The 19,963-nt window shown below is 44.7% G+C and overlaps 1 protein-coding gene across 1 annotated transcript in view; it reads left to right on the plus strand.

The window, feature by feature from the left end:
* Positions 1-19,963, plus strand: part of CPED1 (cadherin like and PC-esterase domain containing 1) — a 244,549-nt gene that overhangs the window by 86,850 nt on the left and 137,736 nt on the right. Inside the window, exon 8 of the mRNA XM_072146984.1 lies at positions 18,180-18,252. Within this exon, the coding sequence (XP_072003085.1) occupies positions 18,180-18,252 (73 nt within the window). The remainder of the gene's footprint in view (positions 1-18,179; positions 18,253-19,963) is intronic.

The following is a 19,963-nucleotide window of genomic DNA, read 5'->3' on the forward strand; positions in this document are numbered from 1 at the left end:
TTATCCTGCACCAGATTCATTTACACAGTGATAAATCTGGCGCAGAAAATGACCCGGGTTTTCCTCAACTAAACTGAAGGAACTTGCGACACATTGATAAATCCCCCCCCCCCCAATGTGTCAGTTATCACATAGTGAAGAGCGTGGATGTAGACTTCCTTTAAGGAATATACTCCTGCCACAGAACTGAATATACTTCATGCCTAATGTTACGCAGCCGTAACATGTTATGCAGCCGCTGCTAATGGCCTTAAACAGAAATATCACAGCAGGGGTCCTGCTGTCGGGAGGAGGGGTATTTGACCAAGTAAGTGGTGATATTATAAGGGATTTTGGTTTTGAACTTTAAAACAATAATACTTTAATATAGGATAAATCATTTGATTATTTTACAAATGGGGAGTGGCCGGGTTTCTGCATCATGTTCTTCTGAAAGCATAAGGACACATTTTCTTCTGTGGGACAGTGCTGATCTGGTTGCTGTAAATCAGTACAGCTACAAACAATGACAATGCATGACAATGCATCAGTCACAGCAGGTTTGACACCTCCTCTCCCATTCACTGCTTCAGCATAGGACATAGGCTCGGCTCCAATGACTGCTCTCCTATTGAATGTGTACTGTGTGCAATTGCACAGAACACAAATGGAGCTCCCTCTAGTGGACAACAGAGATTTCAAAAATGATTCTACAATCTTTAATATGTGTGTAAAACTGTAAAACAGACATTAAAAGATTAGTAAAAAAATTAAACAACAATTCACATTTAATAAAAAAGTTGGATTGATCTGGGGAAAAATATCCCTTAATTCTTCTGCCATAAACCATAATTCAATCCACACTTCTGGACATTGTTTACCAGACAGGCTTGTGCAGTTCTGCTAGGTTATTCCAAAGGTCTCTTCTATTGTTAGATGAACCTGTACCAAAGAGCTTCATCTTATTTTAAGCTTTTCTCAGTTCATACCACTTTAAATTGAGTAGAAGTCTATTTTAATGGTAGCAAAAATAATAGATGATTGATACCTTAGTAGAATCGTAACATGTGTTCTAATGCAGGGAGCAAGAAAAGTACACACTGCATTCAAGCTCTGTCTTGCAATTCTTGTTAACTATTTCTTGTATTATTCATTCCCTTTTAAGTTCCATTAGTGCTTTCTTCACCATAGGGTGGGATGGTTTGGAACACATTTGAGGCTTGGGGTTCAGACATTCAAGCATGTCCTGGGGTGTTTAGCAATGAATATTTTGGATTCCCTCCTAGCAACACATGTGGAATCATCTCTAATTTACCAATATGATAGATGCGCTTGTGGTCTGATGATGAGATTAATAAAACTTGCACTGTTGGCAAGACCGGAGGATAGACCCAAAGTGCAAACAGAGTTGTCATCCGTAGCTGTTTAGCTGTCTAAAAGTATTAATCATTCCATTCAGGATCATATATATATATATATATATATATATATATATATATATATATATATATATATATATATGTATTCTTTTTCCAGGGGAAGGGAAATTGTTCATTTCTACTAGATGAGCCCTAATGTTATATAAAGAGTCCCGCTGTAGCCCATCTCACCATGTGTCCATAATGAATTAGATCTTACTTCATGACCTATATTTTATTCCCTGTATAAAAAAATAAAATACATTCTGTAAGCATGATAAACCAGGTCCCCTCTCCTTCCTTCTAAAAGAATTTTTAATTATGCTTGGTGGGAATCTGGCATCTCCCCTCAGAGCCCTTCTGGCTCCATGGCATAATTTAAAAGTTGATTTTAGAAGAATGGAGGACAAATATAAGATTACTAAAGTTATGGTGCACCTTGTTTGTCATGATGGTAGACTGTGGTGCATATTGTGCAGTTGAATGGGTATTCCAGGAATAAGCATAATTCATATACAAATGGGTCTTTAATAGAGATGAGCGAACACTAAAATGCTCGGGTACTCGTTATTCGAGACGAACTTTTCCCGATGCTCGAGTGCTCGTCTCGAATAACGAACCCCATTGAAGTCAATGGGAGACTCGAGCATTTTTCAAGGGGACCAAGGCTCTGCACAGGGAAGCTTGGCCAAACACCTGGGAACCTCAGAAAAGGATGGAAACACCACGGAAATGGACAGGAAACAGCAGGGGCAGCATGCATGGATGCCTCTGAGGCTGCATAATCGCACCATTATGCCAAAATTATGGGCAACAGCATGGCCATGACAGAGTGACAGAATGAAGCTAGATAGCATCTAAAACATCCAATAATTGACCCTGACACTATAGGGGACGGCATGCAGAGGCAGCGGCAGCAGGCTAGAGAGTGTCATGGCGACATACCCTAAATGGACTCAGGCTTCAAACCAATGGGTGGCAGAGAGGAACCAAAGGAGGTGAGCAAGAAGCGCTCAAATAATATCGGTACATGATAAAAGTTTGCCAGTATATTTTGTGGATTACACAGCAGGGTGGCGACAAAGTTAACATGGAAGCCATGAAAACAACCCAAAATTCTGCCTGACACAGCTCGTTTGATAAGGGGACCATGTATGGAGGCAGTGAACTAGTAGTAGATTAAAGGTGCTGCAGTTAAAACTATGTTAGTTGGATCTTGGCATGGAGCTGGCGCTCCGCTGCCAGGCGAGCTTTCGCCAATCCAAGCCCCTGTCTATAGGCTACTCCCCAAACAGCACTTCTAAGAACCTTTTGTATAAGATCAAGTGTAGTAGCGTTCTTATAAGTTTAGGATATGGCGGGTGAGGGGAATGTAAACAGATGCGCAAGAAGCGCTGAAATAATATCCCTAAATGGTAAAAGTTTGCAAGTATATTTTGGGGATTACACAGCAGGGTGGCGACAAAGTTAACAACTTTGATGTGGAATGCCCTGTAATAGCTCTTGGGCGGTGTGCCTTTTATCGCCTAGGCTCAGCAGTTTCAGCACCGCCTGCTGTCGCTTAGCGACGGCACTGCTGCTGTGCCTAGAGCTACCGACTGATGGCGCCATGCCCACGGATGGTAATTCGGAGGAGGAGGAGGTGGAGGAGGGGTGGGAGGAGGTATAGTAGGCCTTTGAGACCTGGACCGAGGTAGGCCCCGCAATTCTCTGCGTCGGCAGTATATGACCAGCCCCAGGGTCAGACTCGGTCCCAGCCTGCACCAAGTTAAGTGTAGTAGCGTTCTTATAAGTTTGGGATATGGCGGGTGAGGGGAATGTAAACAGATGCGCAAGAAGCGCATGATGCGCATGGAGCTGGCGTTCCGCTGCCAGGCGAGCTTTCGCCAATCCAAGCCCCTGTCTCTAGGCTACTCCCCAAACAGCACTTCTAAGAACCTTTTGTATAAGATCAAGTGTAGTAGCGTTCTTATAAGTTTAGGATATGCCGGGTGAGGGGAATGTAAACAGATGCGCAAGAAGCGCTGAAATAATATCCCTAAATGGTAAAAGTTTGCCAGTATATTTTGTGGATAACACAGCAGGGTGGCGACAAAGTTAACAACTTTGATGTGGAATCCATGAAAACAACCCAAATTTCTGCCTGACACACCTCGTTTGATAAAGGGACGATGTATGGAGGCAGCTATATGGACGACTTTTGGAGGTAGCAATGGAGACAACGTGTGGAGGCTGCTATGGAGACAATTTAATTTGGATAGTGCCTGTATGTGGCAGTCCCAAACATTTTTCAAACCAGAGGAGCAGGTAGGTGGCCCTCCAGTAAAATGGGATAGATTGAGTGCCTGTATGTGGCAGTCCCAAAAATGTTTCAAACCAGAGGAGCAGGTAGGTGGCCCTCCAGTAAAATGGAATAGATTGAGTGCCTGTATGTGGCAGTCCCAAAAATTGTTCAAACCAGAGGAGCAGGTAGGTGGCCCTGCAGTAAAATGGAATAGATTGAGTGCCTGTATGTGGCAGTCCCAAAAATTGTTCAAACCAGAGGAGCAGGTAGTTGGCCCTGCAGTAAAATGGAATAGATTGAGTGCCTGTATGTGGCAGTCCCAAAAATGTTTCAAACCAGAGGAGCAGGTAGGTGGCCCTCCAGTAAAATGGAATAGATTGAGTGCCTGTATGTGGCAGTCCCAAAAATTGTTCAAACCAGAGGAGCAGGTAGGTGGCCCTGCAGTAAAATGGAATAGATTGAGTGCCTGTATGTGGCAGTCCCAAAAATTGTTCAAACCAGAGGAGCAGGTAGGTGGCCCTGCAGTAAAATGGAATAGATTGAGTGCCTGTATGTGGCAGTCCCAAAAATGTTTCAAACCAGAGGAGCAGGTAGGTGGCCCTCCAGTAAAATGGAATAGATTGAGTGCCTGTATGTGGCAGTCCCAAAAATTGTTCAAACCAGAGGAGCAGGTAGGTGGCCCTGCAGTAAAATGGAATAGATTGAGTGCCTGTATGTGGCAGTCCCAAAAATTTTTTAAAACAGAGGACCGGGTAGGTGGCCCTCCAGAAAAATGGAATAGATTGAGTGCCTGTATGTGGCACTCACAAAAATTGTTTCAAACAGAGGACCGGGTAGGTGGCCCTCCAGAAAAATTAAATGCATGAAGTACTATAGCAAGAGCCAGTGGGCCCTGTCAAAAAATAGCCATTTTCCTCTGCTTTACTGTACAAAGAGGAGGAGAAGGAGGAAAATGAGGAGGAGGAGGAGGAGTGGATCAATTATTCAGGTTGAGCTTCCTTCACCTGGTGGAGATTGGAAATTCTGAGAAATCCAGCCTTTATTCATTTTAATAAGCGTCAGACTGTCAGCGCTGTCAGTCGACAGGCGTGTACGCTTATCGGTGATGATGCCACCAGCTGCACTGAAAACCCGCTCGGACAAGACGCTAGCGGCAGGGCAGGCAAGAACCTCCAAGGCGTACAGCGCCAGTTCGTGCCACATGTCCAGCTTTGAAACCCAGTAGTTGTAGGGAGCTGTGTGATCATTTAGGACGATGGTATGGTCAGCTACGTACTCCCTCACCATCTTTCTGTAAAGATCAGCCCTACTCTGCCGAGACTGGGGACAGGTGACAGTGTCTTGCTGGGGTGACATAAAGCTGGCAAAAGCCTTGTAAAGCGTACCCTTGCCAGTGCTGGACAAGCTGCCTGCTCGCCTACTCTCCCTCGCTACTTGTCCCGCAGAACTACGCACTCTGCCGCTAGCGCTGTCAGAAGGGAAATACTGTTTCAGCTTGTGCACCAGGGCCTGCTGGTATTCATGCATTCTCACACTCCTTTCCTCTCCAGGGATGAGAGTGGGAAGATTTTGCTTGTACCGTGGGTCCAGGAGAGTGAACACCCAGTAATCGGTGCTGGAATAAATTCTTTGAACGCGAGGGTCACGGGATAGGCATATTTCAACAAAGAAAAAAGGGAGGGGGAAAATGTAGAAGGAAAGTTGTGAGTGTGATAAAATTTCACTTTTATTAATTTATTTAAAATCTGGAGTATATTCTCACACTGTAGAATCAAGTGTTAATTAAGCAACTAGTATGGCATTATTATACTCTGCCATACTATGTCCTTGCCACATAAGTAAGAATCTTGTACTTAGGGATATAAGTTCAGGTGGGAGTCCCCTTATATTTTATTTAAACCCTCCTGTAAGTATAACTGATGCCCACCACTAATTCCTTGTGGGGATCAGGGACTGTGTGGGTTAATGATGATCTGTTGTTGAGATCGCAGGGAGCAGGTGTGTGCCTGTCTTTTGACAGGACACGGCACTGTGCTGCTGTCAGCTATTGTTATGCAGGGAGATCGCAATGATAAAAATCTGTAAGCCGCGATCTCCTCTTACTGCGGTGATGTGAGTGACTAAGTCTCTTGGAGCATACAGCTTGCTACTGAGATCACAGTCACTATTCTTGCCAGTATGATCCACTCTGCGATCATCTATGGATGTGTACCGCAATTAACACTGTCCCTTATGAGTTTTCTGTCCCTGAGTTGTGGCTGCAGACATAGAAAGAGAAGTCCCGACACGTGTTTCGCCGGGTCTCCCCGGCTTCTTCTAGGGGTGGGGGCGGCCGGGTTCGGGCGCCTTTTATTTGAATAGGTAAGAATGGCAGCTGAATTAGCCAATGAGATTCCACTGTTATTTCTGTGGAATGTAACATTGTTATTAGTTATGAGAGTGTCTAATATGCTGTAATAATGTTATTAATGTGTGCTCATTGTGAAAAGAATGCCACACATTCAATATAATTAAATGTCATTAGATGATGAAGTATTGTATCCTTCACCAATATTGAAACAGCAGATATGGCTATTTAAACCAAAATGTGACATTGTCATGTCTGAAGTCTAGTGAGCCTGACCTTTTATGATTAATTTTTCATAATTAATTATTTTTTGCACAAAACGATGTAAAAAGATGATGACAAGTTTTATGGTAATAAGTGGTCAGATATAACACGTCACTATTATGATTGACAGAGTGAAGAAAAATGATGTAATTTTCTCTGAAGGAGACTTATCCATCCCCATTTTGAAAACGGGATATGGATCAATTCATGAAAAATAAGTGCGCTTTAGTGTCGTGTAATAGGTTTTAGAGAAAACATCCAAAGCCAAAGTTATCATTCAGGCCTCTGGGTTTGAGGCTTCCCATCCTATATATCCACCGGCTCTCCGTCTGGAGAAGCAGTGTGTCCAAGTCTCCACCTCTGATCCCCAATGTTATTTGGGTGATCGCCCAGCCCTTAAGGCCTTTTGGGTTGCAATTATGGAATTTCTTGAAATGCTCCGCAATTGGTGTGGGCTGGAATGGCTTGTTCTGTCTGAGAGCCTCTCTCTGTGCTTTATCATAGTTTTTAATTGAATAGAGGTGTTCTCTGATTCTTATTCTCATTTCCCGGATGGTTTTCCCTATATACACCAGGTTGCAGGGACATTGGAGAGCATAAATGACTCCGGATGAAGAACAGGTAATATGTTCCTTAATGACATATTTACGGCCGTCCTTGTCGTCAAATGCTATTTTCTTGACTAGGATTTGGCATGCATTGCATAGTCCACATGGATAGAAGCCTGCATATTTATGGCACTGTTCTTTTTTAGCTTTGCAAAAGTGACTCTGTACTAACATGTTCCCTATGGAGGAACCCTTCCTATATCCGCATGAGATTCTATTGCCTATAATTTGGGCCAAATCTGGATCCAAGGTGAGAATCTCCCAATGGCGGTTCAGTATCTTATTCATTTCTCCCCATTTATCATGTAGAGTTGTGATGAACCTGATCTCAGAGTCTGCGGTTTTAGTTTTTACTTGTAGTAAAGAAGATCTGTCCGTATGGAGTGCAGCATTGTAGGCCTTTTTTATGGAATGACCAGAGTATTGTCTCTGTCGTAGACGTGTTTTAAGAGCTGCTGCTCCCTCTTTGAATCTCTCAAGAGTGGAGCAGTTTCTTCTCAGTCTGAGGAATTCTCCTTTCGGGATTCCTTTGATCGTGCGTGGTAAATGGGCACTCTCGGCATGCAGGAGGCTGTTAGTAGCGGTTTCCTTTCGGTATATTCTGGTTTGGACCGAACCATCTTCCTCTACCTCAATCTTAATGTCGAGGAAGGGAATCGAGACCTTACTGTGCGTGAGGGTGAGTCTGATGTTACAATCATTCTCATTGAGACGTGAAATAAAGTTTTTCATGATATTTTCTGGTCCTTTCCAAATGAATACCACATCATCGATGTATCTTTTCCAGAGTACAACGTGATGTGTGAGGTTCTCCAATTCGTCACAGAATACCCGCTCCTCCTCCCACCACCCAAGGAACAAATTGGCGAAGGTGGGCGCACATGCGGCGCCCATCGCCGTTCCCTGGGTCTGGAGGTAGAAGCGGGCATCAAAAATAAAATAGTTATGACGGAGAACAAAGAGTAATGCCTCCAAAATGAACGCCTGTCGCACGGGGCTTTTGTCATTGTAGCGTTCCAGAAAGTATTTGACAGCATTACAGCCCACCTGGTGTCCTATACTAGTATATAGACTTTCAACGTCCACTGTGACGAGGATCTCGTCCTGCTCCAGGCGCACCCCTTCAAGATCTTTGAGGATTTGCATTGTATCCCTTGTAAATGAGGATAAATCAAGGACATAGTGTCTTAATTCATTATCCAACCATTGACTTAGTTTCTCGGTCAGGCACCCAATACCAATCAGGAATCCAATATTACGAAGGAAGAACGCCAAGCCCTGGACGAACTGAAAAAGTGGGATGACGTGGTGTTCAAACAATCGGACAAAGGGGGGAACATAGTTATTTGGCCACAAGAAGCCTACATCAAAGAAGCCAAAAAGCAATTGTTGAATAAACAATGCTATCGACACCTATGGAGTGATCCTACAAAGGACTTCCTGACAAAATATCAGAATTTATTAAACAATGGATGGCAGAATAGAGCCATCTCCAGTCAGGAGAGGGATTTTCTCTCGGTCAGGCACCCAAAAGTGGCAACCTTTTATATGTTGCCCAAGGTACACAAGGACCTCTCTGTTCCACCTGGGAGGCCCATTGTGTCCGGTATTGGGTGCCTGACCGAGAAACTAAGTCAATGGTTGGATAATGAATTAAGACACTATGTCCTTGATTTATCCTCATTTACAAGGGATACAATGCAAATCCTCAAAGATCTTGAAGGGGTGCGCCTGGAGCAGGACGAGATCCTCGTCACAGTGGACGTTGAAAGTCTATATACTAGTATAGGACACCAGGTGGGCTGTAATGCTGTCAAATACTTTCTGGAACGCTACAATGACAAAAGCCCCGTGCGACAGGCGTTCATTTTGGAGGCATTACTCTTTGTTCTCCGTCATAACTATTTTATTTTTGATGCCCGCTTCTACCTCCAGACCCAGGGAACGGCGATGGGCGCCGCATGTGCGCCCACCTTCGCCAATTTGTTCCTTGGGTGGTGGGAGGAGGAGCGGGTATTCTGTGACGAATTGGAGAACCTCACACATCACGTTGTACTCTGGAAAAGATACATCGATGATGTGGTATTCATTTGGAAAGGACCAGAAAATATCATGAAAAACTTTATTTCACGTCTCAATGAGAATGATTGTAACATCAGACTCACCCTCACGCACAGTAAGGTCTCGATTCCCTTCCTCGACATTAAGATTGAGGTAGAGGAAGATGGTTCGGTCCAAACCAGAATATACCGAAAGGAAACCGCTACTAACAGCCTCCTGCATGCCGAGAGTGCCCATTTACCACGCACGATCAAAGGAATCCCGAAAGGAGAATTCCTCAGACTGAGAAGAAACTGCTCCACTCTTGAGAGATTCAAAGAGGGAGCAGCAGCTCTTAAAACACGTCTACGACAGAGACAATACTCTGGTCATTCCATAAAAAAGGCCTACAATGCTGCACTCCATACGGACAGATCTTCTTTACTACAAGTAAAAACTAAAACCGCAGACTCTGAGATCAGGTTCATCACAACTCTACATGATAAATGGGGAGAAATGAATAAGATACTGAACCGCCATTGGGAGATTCTCACCTTGGATCCAGATTTGGCCCAAATTATAGGCAATAGAATCTCATGCGGATATAGGAAGGGTTCCTCCATAGGGAACATGTTAGTACAGAGTCACTTTTGCAAAGCTAAAAAAGAACAGTGCCATAAATATGCAGGCTTCTATCCATGTGGACTATGCAATGCATGCCAAATCCTAGTCAAGAAAATAGCATTTGACGACAAGGACGGCCGTAAATATGTCATTAAGGAACATATTACCTGTTCTTCATCCGGAGTCATTTATGCTCTCCAATGTCCCTGCAACCTGGTGTATATAGGGAAAACCATCCGGGAAATGAGAATAAGAATCAGAGAACACCTCTATTCAATTAAAAACTATGATAAAGCACAGAGAGAGGCTCTCAGACAGAACAAGCCATTCCAGCCCACACCAATTGCGGAGCATTTCAAGAAATTCCATAATTGCAACCCAAAAGGCCTTAAGGGCTGGGCGATCACCCAAATAACATTGGGGATCAGAGGTGGAGACTTGGACACACTGCTTCTCCAGACGGAGAGCCGGTGGATATATAGGATGGGAAGCCTCAAACCCAGAGGCCTGAATGATAACTTTGGCTTTGGATGTTTTCTCTAAAACCTATTACACGACACTAAAGCGCACTTATTTTTCATGAATTGATCCATATCCCGTTTTCAAAATGGGGATGGATAAGTCTCCTTCAGAGAAAATTACATCATTTTTCTTCACTCTGTCAATCATAATAGTGACGTGTTATATCTGACCACTTATTACCATAAAACTTGTCATCATCTTTTTACATCGTTTTGTGCAAAAAATAATTAATTATGAAAAATTAATCATAAAAGGTCAGGCTCACTAGACTTCAGACATGACAATGTCACATTTTGGTTTAAATAGCCATATCTGCTGTTTCAATATTGGTGAAGGATACAATACTTCATCATCTAATGACATTTAATTATATTGAATGTGTGGCATTCTTTTCACAATGAGCACACATTAATAACATTATTACAGCATATTAGACACTCTCATAACTAATAACAATGTTACATTCCACAGAAATAACAGTGGAATCTCATTGGCTAATTCAGCTGCCATTCTTACCTATTCAAATAAAAGGCGCCCGAACCCGGCCGCCCCCACCCCTAGAAGAAGCCGGGGAGACCCGGCGAAACACGTGTCGGGACTTCTCTTTCTATGTCTGCAGCCACAACTCAGGGACAGAAAACTCATAAGGGACAGTGTTAATTGCGGTACACATCCATAGATGATCGCAGAGTGGATCATACTGGCAAGAATAGTGACTGTGATCTCAGTAGCAAGCTGTATGCTCCAAGAGACTTAGTCACTCACATCACCGCAGTAAGAGGAGATCGCGGCTTACAGATTTTTATCATTGCGATCTCCCTGCATAACAATAGCTGACAGCAGCACAGTGCCGTGTCCTGTCAAAAGACAGGCACACACCTGCTCCCTGCGATCTCAACAACAGATCATCATTAACCCACACAGTCCCTGATCCCCACAAGGAATTAGTGGTGGGCATCAGTTATACTTACAGGAGGGTTTAAATAAAATATAAGGGGACTCCCACCTGAACTTATATCCCTAAGTACAAGATTCTTACTTATGTGGCAAGGACATAGTATGGCAGAGTATAATAATGCCATACTAGTTGCTTAATTAACACTTGATTCTACAGTGTGAGAATATACTCCAGATTTTAAATAAATTAATAAAAGTGAAATTTTATCACACTCACAACTTTCCTTCTACATTTTCCCCCTCCCTTTTTTCTTTGTTGAAATATGTTACAATAGGTGGTGCACACCGTGAGTGTTTTTCCAAATGTGAACACGTTTTGCGTTTTCACGGGATAGGCAGCCTAGCATGAAATCTGCCATATGCGCCAGAGTACCAACGCGTAAGAATTCACTCCCCTCACTGGCCTGACTGTCCATTTCCTCCTCCTCCAACTCCTCCAACTCCTCTTCTTCTGCCCATACACGCTGAACAGTGAAGGACTCAACAATGGTCCCCTCTTGTGTCTCGCCAACATTCTCCTCCTCTTCCTCCTCATCCTCCTCCACCTCCACCTCCTCCGATATGCGCTGAGAAACAGACCTCAGGGTGCTTTGGCTATCAACAAGGGAATATTCTTCCCCCGTCTCTTGTGACGAGCGCAAAGCTTCCGACTTCATGCTGACCAGAGAGTTTTTCAACAGGCCAAGCAGCGGGATGGTGAGGCTGATGATGGCGGCATCGCCACTGACCATCTGTGTTGACTCCTCAAAGTTACTCAGCACCTGACAGATATCAGACATCCACGTCCACTCCTCATTGTAGACTTGAGGAAGCTGACTGACCTGACTACCAGTTCTGGTGGAAGTTGACATCTGGCAGTCTACAATCGCTCTGCGCTGCTGGTAAACTCTGGATAACATGGTCAGTGTTGAATTCCACCTCGTGGGCACGTCGCACAACAGTCGGTGAGCGGCAGTTGGAGGCGGCGCTGCGCTGCCCTGAGAGTGGCAGCATCTGGGCTGGACTTCCTGAAATGCGCACAGATGCGGCGCACCTTCGTGAGCAAATCAGACAGATTGGGGTATGTCTTGAGGAAACGCTGCACTATCAGATTTAACACATGGGCCAGGCATGGCACATGTGTCAGTCTGCCGAGTTGCAGAGCCGCCACCAGGTTACGGCCGTTGTCACACACAACCATTCCCGGCTTGAGGTTCAGCGGTGCCAGCCACAGATCAGTCTGCGCCGTGATGCCCTGTAATAGCTCTTGGGCGGTGTGCCTTTTGTCGCCTAGGCTCAGCAGTTTGAGCACCGCCTGCTGTCGCTTAGCGACGGCACTGCTGCTGTGCCTAGAGCTACCGACTGATGGCGCCGTGCCCACGGATGGTAGTTCGGAGGAGGAGGTGGAGGAGGGGTGGGAGGAGGAGGAGGCATAGTAGGCCTGAAACACCTGGACCGAGGTAGGCCCCGCAATCCTCGGCGTCGGCAGTATATGAGCAGCCCCAGGGTCAGACTCGGTCCCAGCCTCCACCAAGTTAACCCAATGTGCCGTCAGCGATATATAGTGGCCCTGCCCGGCAGCACTCGTCCACGTGTCCGTGGTCAGGTGGACCTTGTCAGAAACGGCGTTGGTCAGGGCACGGATGATGTTGTCTGACACGTGCTGGTGCAGGGCTGGGACGGCACATCGGGAAAAGTAGTGGCGGCTGGGGACCGAATACCGAGGGGCGGCCGCCGCCATGAGGTTGCGAAAGGCCTCGGTCTCTACTAGCCTATAGGGCAGCATCTCCAGGCTAAGCAATCTGGAGATGTGCACATTAAGGGCTTGGGCGTGCGGGTGGGTTGCACTATATTTGCGTTTCCGCTCCAGCGTCTGGGGTATGGAGAGCTGAACGCTGGTGGATGCTGTGGAGGATCGTGGAGGCGACGATGGGGTTTTTGTGCCAGGGTCCTGGGCAGGGGGCTGACTAGCAGCTGACACAGGGGAAGGAGCAGTGGTGTGCACGGCCGGAGGTGAACGGGCTTGTTGCCACTGAGTGGGGTGCTTAGCATTCATATGCCTGCGCATACTGGTGGTAGTTAAGCTAGTAGTGGTGGAACCCCTGCTGAGCCTGGTTTGGCAAATGTTGCACACCACAGTCCGTCGGTCATCCGGTGTTTCCTTAAAGAACCTCCACACTTCTGAAGATCTAGCCCTCGCCGCAAGAGCCCTCACCACGGGAGCTTCACTAGTTGACAGTGGCGCTGATGCACCAGCTCTGGCCCTGCCTCTCCGTCTGGCCCCACCACTGCCTCTTCCAACCTGTTCAGGTCGAGGACTCTCCTCCGTCTCAGAAGCACTGTGTTCACCCGGCCTCTCAACCCAGCTTGGGTCTGTCACCTCATCATCCTCCGATCCCTCAGTCTGCTCCCCCCTCGGACTTCCTGCCCTGACAACAACTTCCCCACTGTCTGACAACCGTGTCTCCTCATCGTCGGACACCTCTTTACACACTTCCACTACGTCAAGAAGGTCATCATCACCCACAGACTGTGACTGGTGGAAAACCTGGGCATCGGAAAATTGCTCAGCAGCAACCGGACAAGTGGTTTGTGACTGTGGGAAGGGTCCAGAAAACAGTTCCTCAGAGTATGCCGGTTCAAATGCCAAATTTTCCTGGGAGGGGGCAGACTGGGGGGGAGGAGGCTGAGGTGCAGGAGCTGGAGGAGTGGGGATTTCGGTGACATGGGTGGACTGCGTGGAAGACTGACTGGTGGTGGACAAATTGCTCGAAGCATTGTCAGCAATCCACGACATCACCTGTTCGCACTGTTCTGGCCTCAACAGTGCTCTACCACGAGTCCCAGTAACTTCAGACATGAACCTAGGGAGTGTAGCTCTGCGGCGTTCCCCTGCTCCCTCATCAGCAGGTGGTGTCTCACCCCGCCCAGGACCACGGCCTCTGACCCCTGCAGTAGTTGGACGCCCACGTCCCCGCCCTCGTCCTCTACCCCTAGCCCTCGGGTTAAACATTTTTAAAATGAGAGTTATAACTTTTTTGGTGTTTTTTTGTGTTTTTTTTTTTTTTTTGTGTTTTTTGTTTTTTTTTGAGTTTTTAAAACCAAACAATCCTATCCTATTGCTATGGCTATTTTCTAGCCAAGTATCAAAGGAAGCACACTACTATGCCAGATGAGATGACACTGAGTTATTGCCTAATAGAAATCCAACCCCTACTGAATTTTGCCACTTCGGCCTTTGCTATGGATATGTGCGCCACTAAGCGCAGAACACAGCGGTCGCAAGTCTCACTACAAATTGCTCAGAATTGGCAAGTACATGCACTGCAGAAACTACAGCCACCAGCAGATCAACCAGAAATCAAATATATAGAACGCTACTGTAGGCTTCAAGAAGCTGTTTGTATTCTCCTATGGCTATTTTCTAGCCAAGTATCAAAGGAAGCACACTACTATGCCAGATGAGATGACACTGAGTTATTGCCTAATAGAAATCCAACCCCTACTGAATTTTGCCACTTCGGCCTTTGCTATGGATATGTGCGCCACTAAGCGCAGAACACAGCGGTCGCAAGTCTCACTACAAATTGCTCAGAATTGGCAAGTACATGCACTGCAGAAACTACAGCCACCAGCAGATCAACCAGAAATCAAATATATAGAACGCTACTGTAGGCTTCAAGAAGCTGTTTGTATTCTCCTCTGGCTATTTTCTAGCCAAGTATCAAAGGAAGCACACTACTATGCCAGATGAGATGACACTGAGTTATTGCCTAATAGAAATCCAACCCCTACTGAATTTTGCCACTTCGGCCTTTGCTATGGATATGTGCGCCACTAAGCGCAGAACACAGCGGTCGCAAGTCTCACTACAAATTGCTCAGAATTGGCAAGTACATGCACTGCAGAAACTACAGCCACCAGCAGATCAACCAGAAATCAAATATATAGAACGCTACTGTAGGCTTCAAGAAGCTGTTTGTATTCTCCTCTGGCTATTTTCTAGCCAAGTATCAAAGGAAGCACACTACTATGCCAGATGAGATGACACTGAGTTATTGCCTAATAGAAATCCAACCCCTACTGAATTTTGCCACTTCGGCCTTTGCTATGGATATGTGCGCCACTAAGCGCAGAACACAGCGGTCGCAAGTCTCACTACAAATTGCTCAGAATTGGCAAGTACATGCACTGCAGAAACTACAGCCACCAGCAGATCAACCAGAAATCAAATATATAGAACGCTACTGTAGGCTTCAAGAAGCTGTTTGTATTCTCCTATGGCTATTTTCTAGCCAAGTATCAAAGGAAGCACACTACTATGCCAGATGAGATGACACTGAGTTATTGCCTAATAGAAATCCAACCCCTACTGAATTTTGCCACTTCGGCCTTTGCTATGGATATGTGCGCCACTAAGCGCAGAACACAGCGGTCGCAAGTCTCACTACAAATTGCTCAGAATTGGCAAGTACATGCACTGCAGAAACTACAGCCACCAGCAGATCAACCAGAAATCAAATATATAGAACGCTACTGTAGGCTTCAAGAAGCTGTTTGTATTCTCCTCTGGCTATTTTCTAGCCAAGTATCAAAGGAAGCACACTACTATGCCAGATGAGATGACACTGAGTTATTGCCTAATAGAAATCCAACCCCTACTGAATTTTGCCACTTCGGCCTTTGCTATGGATATGTGCGCCACTAAGCGCAGAACACAGCGGTCGCAAGTCTCACTACAAATTGCTCAGAATTGGCAAGTACATGCACTGCAGAAACTACAGCCACCAGCAGATCAACCAGAAATCAAATATATAGAACGCTACTGTAGGCTTCAAGAAGCTGTTTGTATTCTCCTCTGGCTATTTTCTAGCCAAGTATCAAAGGAAGCACACTACTATGCCAGATGAGATGACACTGAGTTATTGCCTAATAGAAATCCAACCCCTACTGAATTTTGCCACTTCGGCCTTTGCTATGGATATGTGCGCCACTAAGCGCAGAACACAGCGGTCGCAAGTCTCACTACAAATTGCTCAGAATTGGCAAGTACATGCACTGCAGAAACTACAGCCACCAGCAGATCAACCAGAAATCAAATATATAGAACGCTACTGTAGGCTTCAAGAAGCTGTTTGTATTCTCCTATGGCTATTTTCTAGCCAAGTATCAAAGGAAGCACACTACTATGCCAGATGAGATGACACTGAGTTATTGCCTAATAGAAATCCAACCCCTACTGAATTTTCCCACTTCGGTCTTTGCTATGGATATGTGTGCCACTAAGAGCTAAACACAACGGTAGCAAGTCCCCCTGCTAATTCCTCACAAAATGGTAAAAGATGCAAATTAAAATAAAAAAAGTAGAACGTTATTGTAGCCCTAAGAAGGGCTGTTGGGTTCTTTGAGAATCACTCCTGCCTAACAGTAAGCTAATAGAACACCCTAACGCTTTCCCTGACCAGCAGCAGCTCTCTCCCTAGCGGCATCCAGAGACAGAATGATCCGAGCAGCGCGGCCAGCGGCTAGTCTATCCCAGGGTCACCTGATCTGGCCAGCCAACCACTGCTATCGACGTGTAAGGGTACCACGTCATGCTGGGTGGAGTGCAGAGTCTCCTGGCTTGTGATTGGCTCTGTTTCTGGCCGCCAAAAAGCAAAACGGCGGGAGCTGCCATTTTCTCGAGTGGGCGAAGTATTCGTCCGAGTAACGAGCAGTTTCGAGTACCCTAATGCTCGACCGAGCATCAAGCTCGGACGAGCATGTTCGCTCATCTCTAGTCTTTAAATATAAGCTGATTACAATTTTGCTCCCCATAGAAGAAAAATGCTGCTGACATAGACTGAAATGAAGAATTAAAAGGCTACTGGCCCTTTAATCAGTCCATTGATTTTCTATGTGCGGGGCATACATAAAACAGAAGATTGCCGCTGTTCACATGTCCACATCACATGTCCTGCACCTGCCTGGACAGGTCATCACTATGTTTGGCTGTAGTCGGTTGGTTGCAGTGCATCCAGTATGGCCAGTGTTGTGATGAAACCCTTCATAGTGAGGTAATGTGCAGTGATGGCAGTTACACATCATTACTATGGTAAAAGAGCAGGACAGTCTGTTACATCTTAACTGGGAGCAGAGCACGAGGGGGAGGAGCTGTTACTGAAAACTAAAGGATCATGGGACTTGTTTCCAGTGGCAGCCATCTTGGTGATAACTCCACCTACTTTGGAAAGACCATAACAATTTGTGAATCATAAAATAAAACGTAAGCATTTTGTGACTAATGACATTGCGTTTTGTTCTATTCATTTATTTATAGTATTATGGGTTTTTGTATCAGACGTTCCTATTCCCAGAATACCCCCATTAAGTTTTTCACAGAAATTGTCTATAGTATGGAAATGATACAGAATCATTCCAATCAGGGAAATAAACACGTGGTCAATCACTCATGTCTTATTTGCAGCATGTCAATTTTATGTAATGGAAATGGAATCTCATGATTCACATTCCCATGTATTTTCAACAGAATATTTCTTGACGAAGATCCTTACCATGTTTCGCTATTCTAAGGCTGCATTCACATGATTCACATGAGTTTCCATTGAGTTTTGCAAATGCATTGGGCAAAACCCAACACCAAATGAATATGCGTTTTGACATGGCAAAAACCTTTGTTTCCAAACGGAAATCAAGCAATCCCTGAGACAGCAGCTTTAGGTCAGTGACCAACGTCAGTCTGTGTATCACTGGACAGGAGAAGCCCAGATTTTCATGGACCATGTTTTGTGTTGAAGAAGGAACTCCTCGCATGATATACTGTATATCTGTGATGCATGGAGTCCAATACACTGCACTGTGGTTGTTTCATGAAAACCGGCCAATGCACAGTAATTCACAGACTGACCATGGGTTGGTGCCGCTGGTATTATACTAGCATTTGCTGGTAATTTTTAAAACTTACCTTAAGTTATCAGACTGCACTAAAAATGCAAAACAGAGAATCTAAAGCAGTGATTTGTCCAGGGATAGCTTGGCTATAAACAGTAAACCCCAGACCATAGTGGTAGTTGCCTACACTTGCGTAGTACCACACTCACTTTATTGAGTGAACATATATGCATTGCATAACTCACTTCTTATCTGAATGATTTCAGGTGCAGTGAATGTTTCCAGCTTTTATCGATTGACATTGGCTACAGCAGTATTTCTCATCCTTCAGTGCTTGAGGTCAGTGTAAAAAATTCACTTGCATTTTGAAATATAAATGTAATTTCCTGTAAGTTATGTTAACACATAAATCAGTCCAGTATTATGCAGCATTTGTACAAGACAATGACATACCATACCATATCTGATGTATGTCACTGTATTTATATTGTATCATGAATTTCACAAGTGCTTTATGCTGTGTTATGCTACTAATGTAAAAGGCTTTTCTAACCAGTTTCATTTTTTGTCTGGCGCAATGTGCAAAGTTGCTGCTAAATATGGCTTCGACATAGACATGAATGCAGTAGAATTCATTTACAATTACAGTATGTTAAAGAACTGAACTGACATTATGTGCATTAAGGACAGCATGTTTAGAACATGATCACACACTCACACAGACCCAGTGATGAACCTATTATGAAAGCAACACATACATCTGTTGTAGGAACCTTGTATATCAGGGGTCCAGTCCTGGTTGGCTCATTATTGGCTTATTCAAGGTTGAGAGTCCGTAGGATTTCCTCCTGGTTACTTTAATGTAATTCTGCATTGGCTGCTCAGTAGAATGAAATACAGTGACACCAAAAGCCTTGAAAAACAGGTAACAAACCTGGTAGTTTTTTTGTATTTCTTTTTATAAATGCCCCCGGAGCTCTCTCCCTGAAATCACTTTCCATTTAAAGTGGAATTCTCATCTGGGCATCACATTTAATTGAATTAATCTGCCATATATAAACATTTCTTCAATTTATGTTCCTGTGTGGAGATAATTTCTCATAGATGTAGTCATGTTGTCTCTTAGAAAGATGATCCTTGTCCTTGGATATGACAACCCTGCAATCAATTGTGGTGGCTACACAATTAATTCCTGCATGACTACCTGGATACAGAATTCATTACCACAGGACGGCTGAGGAACATTAACTCCCAGCCATTTCATATTCAAAAACGATTTGATTGGCCAATTACTCCAGCAGTGGTGGTCACATCCAAGGACAACAATCTCATTTCTAAGAGACAACATGGTTACATTTATAGGCAATCTTCACACAGGTGCATTTGACTTAATTGACTTAAGAAAGGGTATAAAGACATAGGGGCACATTTACCAAGAGTAGTGCAAACTGCAATAAAAGTGTCAGTGCTCCACAATTTGTGTTACTTGCTCCAGAAGTCTGACAGAAAACTGGCTCACGGCCTTTAGTAAATGTGGCCCATTGTGAATTGAAATATCTCTTCCAGCTAACTTCTATTTAATACAATCTGTTAGGCTTTCCCTACCTGGGTTTTGTAAAGCCAGGAAAATTACATGGCTAGCGCACAGAACTGGATGGAATATTTTCCCACTAACAGATTTCCAGTTGTTGCTAAAGAAGAGCAAAGGCAGTGGTCTAGGATTGGAGTAGGTACATTTTGGGTGACATTGATCTTGGCTTGTACTGGTTTAGAAGAATTGCACCTATTCCACTTTTGCCACCTCTATGCATAGTGGCCATGGTGGTCACAGGGTGTGGGTATGCCAGACTATGGAGTGGCCCATTTGGCAAAGTTTTATTGCAATTCTAGACCAGGCAGAACCTGGCTTAGAATTGCCTGCCCGCCAGATATACTATAAGCCTCTTGATCTTTCTGTTCCGATGTGGAGGTTCATCAAGTGCTGGTGCACGATGCACCAATGTTTGATGAATACCCCCCATATAGTCCAGTACAAGGAGGATGGAGCTGT

This window comes from Engystomops pustulosus, chromosome 4, assembly GCF_040894005.1.
Source record: "Engystomops pustulosus chromosome 4, aEngPut4.maternal, whole genome shotgun sequence".
In the NCBI taxonomy this organism is placed as follows: Eukaryota; Metazoa; Chordata; class Amphibia; order Anura; family Leptodactylidae; genus Engystomops; species Engystomops pustulosus.